The following is a 4,965-nucleotide window of genomic DNA, read 5'->3' as shown; positions in this document are numbered from 1 at the left end:
TTCGCCTGTGGCCTCTGGCTGCCCACTGCGGCTTGCTGGCCCGGGCGCGCCCTGCGCACACGTGTGGCTTCCCCTGGCTGAGAGGGTGCCCGCCACCCCCTTCACAGATGAGGCCACTGAGGCACAGGGGACTCAGAGCCTCAAACACAAAGTGTCCTCTTTGGACAACGCTGTAGGGGAACCTCCGTCCACGGCCCGCCATGGGGCCAGGCTCGCCCTGCTCGCCACGGGTGCGGATGAAATAGCGGCTGCGCGTGCCGGGGACGAGGGACACGGATCCCGCTGGGACACGACGGGGTGGCATGTCCAGGCACACACGGCCTGTGCCCCCCCCGGAACACCCGCCGGGCGCGGCCGTCCTGCTCTGGGTGCCCACTCCGCCCCTGCCGCCCCTGTGCTCCCGTCCGATCACCCGACTGCTCTGGACCCCCCGCCGGCCCGCACGGGCGTCTCCGGCACAGACGAGGTGCCAGCTAGTGCAGAACAAAGGCCGGCGAGTGACGCTGCAGGGGCTGGTCACGGGGGCTTCTGGGCGACCACACTCAGAGTCCCGCAGCGGCAACATCGGGCTCCTAGGCCAGCCGGAGCCCCGCCCAGGCCCCAGAGGTGCCCTGTGCCAGGACCCCAGACCAGCAGCCCCGTCCCCCGCGCCCTCGCCCTGGCTCAGGTGGCCTCCCTGCCGGGGGCCAGCTCCTGGGGCTGCTGCCGTGCGTGCTCCGCCCGGCCTGCGACAGGCACCTGACTCGGGGCAGGCGGGGACAGGCAGAGGGACCGAGCCGACGCTGTGCATGCCCCTCCACACCACAGCCCTGCTTATCCTGCCCCTCAGCCTAGAATCTCATTCTGGAAGCTTCTCCATCTGCACACAGCCTGAGACCCAGCTCAGACAACCCACCCCGTCAGCATCAGCCTCTCCCTCCCCACGGCGCCTTACGCTCTGGGCCACCCCAGGATGGCACCGTCCCAGGCCATCGAGCCATCGAGCGGTCATTTCTCCCTGCTGAGCTGTGAGTCGCTTGTGCAGGGATATGTCAGGTCATCTTTCAACTCCCAAAGCCCAGCCAGGCCGGCCGACGGGCCCTGCAGGAATGAGCTGGTGGTGCTGAGCTGAGTCTCCCCTAGCCCGGGCACCGGCCAGCAGGGCGGGGGCAAGGCCGGCCCCGCATGCCCCGGGGGGCATTCTGGGAGCTGAGCCCCTTCTTCAGGGCCTCCCTCTTGCCCCGGCCTCCTTCAGCTCAGCTCTCAGAGGCCGGAGCGGGGCGGGGCCTTTCCAGCTGGGCGGGTGCGCAGCCCTGTGGTGCTGGCCGCTGAGGCCACAGAGCGCGGGTGAGGCTGACGGCCCGGGTCCTGGCCAGGGGGGACACCCAGGGCAGCAGGGATCGCAGGGTCCGAGGCTGAACGGGACCGGGGGGTCTACAGCCTCCTACAGCGGCACCGGGAAGGGGCCTGACCCGCCCCCCAGCCTCACAGGGTGCTGGGAGGGGCCGACGCCCATTTTACAGATGAAAACATTGAGTTCCCCGGACCAGCCGAGTGGGGGTTGAAAACCCGGCTGGGGCGTCGGGAGGAGCTCACTCTGGGGTGGGAGGGCAGGCCGTGCGCCCAACGGGGCAAATTCCTGCCCTGACGAGTCAGGTCTCTGGCCCACAGAGAGGACAGCAACACCCACTGCCCAGGAGGTGACAAGGGAGGTGAACCCCAGGGTCAGCTTGAAGGACCCCTGACGTCCAGCCCCAGCTCCCAGGCTCCCCACTCACCCGGGCCACAGACTGTGGACTTGACCCCTGTCTTCTCCAGCACAGGGACCCGGTTGATGGCGCCTTCGATGTGCTGGCCGAACACCTCCCAGTCCAGGTCGAAGAGGCCGAAGGCAAACTTGTCCGACACCTGGGAGGCGGGTGGGGTCCTGCCCTGTGACGGCCGCCCGGGAGCTCCAGCGCGCCCACGTCAGGCAGGTGACGGGGTGAGCTGGTCCCCACAAGCGCCCTCAGCTCGTCTCTCCTCATCAGCCCACCAGCGGGGCCTGTCCGCTCCCCATCCGCACCCAGGCCAGGTCCCAGCGCTCGGCCCTCGACCGGAGGCCCTGCTTCCCCGGCCGGCGCCACACACGCCAGACCACAGCCCCCTGCTCTCAGGCCACCCCTGTCCCCACGGCACCTGCGGTCAGCAGAGCCCCGCATGAGCCGGCCCTGCCTACATCCCCCCTGACCCGCAGCCACGCGAGAACGGCAAGCGTGACCTCGCCCCTTGCCCACCGTGCCACCCGCCAGGCCCCACCCAGGGAGCCCTGCCCGACCCCTGTCTGCAGAACGCCCCCCCCCACTTAGCCTCACCTCGTTCGGTGCGCAGGTCGACCCCCCTGACTGTGTTACCACCTCGTCTCTTTACTATACGTCTCCCCACCAAAATACAGGCCTCTAGGAACAGGGGCTTCTTTCTGAGTCTCTCTTTCCCCAAAAAGTAAAACTGTCTCTGGCCGAAGTGATCAGTCATTCAACGTGTGGACTAAATGCGTGTCTATAAGGGCGGGGATGGTCCATGCACGTTAAGAGGGCCAAGGGAGACACCGGTCTATAGTCGACCCCAGAAGCTTCCAGGAGAGGGCCCAGGCTGGGACAGATGCCCCTGCGGTCGGGAGTCGGGGAGGGCCCAGGGTTCTGCTGCCGGACAGAGGACTTGAACCTCCGCATGATGTCGAAGGCCTTCGCTACATTTTCACAGCCTCTAACTACTGACACTTTGAGACAAGCCCTCCACCTGCCTCAGGGCTAGACCTACCTGTGTAACACCAGGTCTTGTGGAGGTTGGAGGAAAATGAGTTTGACCCTTGCAGGGCCAGGGGACCTGCCAAGTTTCAGGTAGGCACCCGAGGAGCTTCAGGAGGGGGGCTCCCCGGAAGAAGGCTTCTCCATGCTGAGACGTAGCCCCAAAACCCTCCCTCATTCCCTCCATGTCTCACCTCCTCCCAGAAGATGGGGTTGGCCTCATAGCCCCCCACCGACAAGGCGTCCCCTTGGAGGCGGAGGTAGATCGAGGCATCATGGTCACGGACGTTGGGCATGTTCTGGAAGGCGAGGCAGAGAGGACAGCGGTCAGCCAGGCCTGGGAGGTGGGCCCGGCACCTCCTTCAGGGGTCCCAGGCCCATAGTGGGCCCAGCACCTCCTTCCTGTTGTAGGACCCTGGGGGCGAGGGGGCGAGGAAGACAACCGCAGACAGGGAGATCTCGGCCAGCACCGGCGCCTGCAGAGCGTTGCATGGGTCGGGTTTGGGGGAGGGGAGACTGAACAAGTCAGGCCAGGGTCCACCCTCTGCCCCTCCAATCTGCAGAGAGGTCAAGCCAGTGGCAATCCCAGGTCCCTCTGCATGGGGGGGTAATACGCAGAGTGTGTGTGTGCATGGGTGTGTAAATGTGCATGCGCATGTCTGTGTGTGTGTGTGGGGAGTGTAAATGTGCATGTGCATGTCTCTGTGTGTGCATGGGTGTGTAAATGTGCATGTCTGTGTGTGTGCGTGGGTGTGTAAATGTGCATGTGCATGTCTCTGTGTGTGCGTGGGTGTGTAAATGTGCGTGTATGTGTGTGCATGGGTGTGTAAATGTGCACATGTGTGTCTGTGTGTGCATGGGTGTGTAAATGTGCATGTGCGTGTCTGTGTGTGTGCATGGGCGTGCAAATGTGCATGCGCATGTCTGTGTGTGTGCATGGGCGTGTAAATGTGCATGTGCATGTCTGTGTGTGCATGGGTGTGTAAATGTGCATGTGCATGTCTGTGTGTGCATGGGTGTGTAAATGTGCATGTGCATGTCTGTGTGTGTGCATGGGTGTGTAAATGTGAGAGGGTATGCGTGCATGTGCACAGGAAGATGGGTGAGGGTCTCTTCACAACAGTTGGACCCCGATCAGCTTCCACTATTCCCAACCCCCTCCCCCACACAGCCCAGAGAGCAGCGGACCGACAGAATCGGGGTGAGGAAGGGCGCAGGGTAACATCCGAGCAGGGGCCCAGAGGCGGCCAGTCCAAAATGGAGAAGATCAAAAGGCAGGGGGTGGAATCCTCCAGAAAGGGGAACGGGACTTGTCGACGTTGCGTAATTTCTTTCAAGCGTATGAGAATGCAGACAATATGACGGACAGGTGGTGGACAGATCTGCTGAAACGTTTGGGAGAAAATTTTGACTGTTATGAATATCGACGCAAATATCCTCAACAAAATCCTGGCAAACTGAATCCAGCAACATAGGAAAAGGATTATACACCACGACCGAATGGGATTTATCCCTGGAATGCAAGGTTGGTTTAATACGCCAAAATTGATCTATGTCGACAAAGGACGAAACCACTACTCATCTCAACAGAGGCATTAAAAAAACTTGACAGAATCCAACACCCTTCATGATAAAGACACTCGACGAGCTAAGGCCGGAGGGAAACCGCCTGGTAAAGGATACCTACGAAACACCCCTAACGGACACAGACTTGCAACTCTTCCTCTAAGAGCAGGCCACGAGAAGGACGCCCGCCCCCCGCCACCTCCACTCGACAGTCCTAGCCAGGGACACTAGGAAAGGGGAAGAAACGAAAGCCATCCAGACAGGAGAAGAAGAAATAACACTACCCGCATTTGCAGGTGATATAATCTTGTAGATAGAAAATTCTAAAAAATAAAAAATAAAAAAAACAGTAAAAAACTATTAGAACTAAAAAAATAGTTCAAAGGTTGCAGGATACGAGGTCAATATACAACAAGCAAACAAAGAACTACCGTATTTCTCTACACTAGTAATGAGCAATCAAAAATGAAATTAAGAAAATATTCCATTCACACATCAAAAAGAATTTGTAAATGCCTATGAATAAATTTAACGAAAGAAGTGCAAAGCTCGTACTCTAGAAGCGAGAATATATTTTCGAAAGAAATTAAAGAAGACCTAAATAAACGAAAAGACGCCTCACGTTTACGGAACG

General features: G+C 60.1%; 1 protein-coding gene across 7 annotated transcripts in view; it reads right to left on the bottom strand.

The window, feature by feature from the left end:
- The window catches only part of SARDH (sarcosine dehydrogenase), a 54,131-nt gene that overhangs the window by 38,812 nt on the left and 10,354 nt on the right, over positions 1-4,965 (bottom strand). For all 7 annotated transcript variants that reach the window (XM_025051215.1, XM_006918096.3, XM_025051217.1 and 4 more), the window contains 2 exons: positions 2,960-3,064; positions 1,758-1,887 (listed from right to left, as the gene is read on the bottom strand). In XM_025051215.1, coding sequence (XP_024906983.1) covers positions 1,758-1,887; positions 2,960-3,064 — 235 coding nt within the window. The remainder of the gene's footprint in view (positions 1-1,757; positions 1,888-2,959; positions 3,065-4,965) is intronic.

This window comes from Pteropus alecto, unplaced genomic scaffold (assembly GCF_000325575.1).
Source record: "Pteropus alecto unplaced genomic scaffold, ASM32557v1 scaffold67, whole genome shotgun sequence".
NCBI lineage: Eukaryota > Metazoa > Chordata > Mammalia > Chiroptera > Pteropodidae > Pteropus > Pteropus alecto.
Note: the sequence above shows the minus strand (reverse complement) of the source record. Positions and strands in the feature narration are given on the sequence as shown.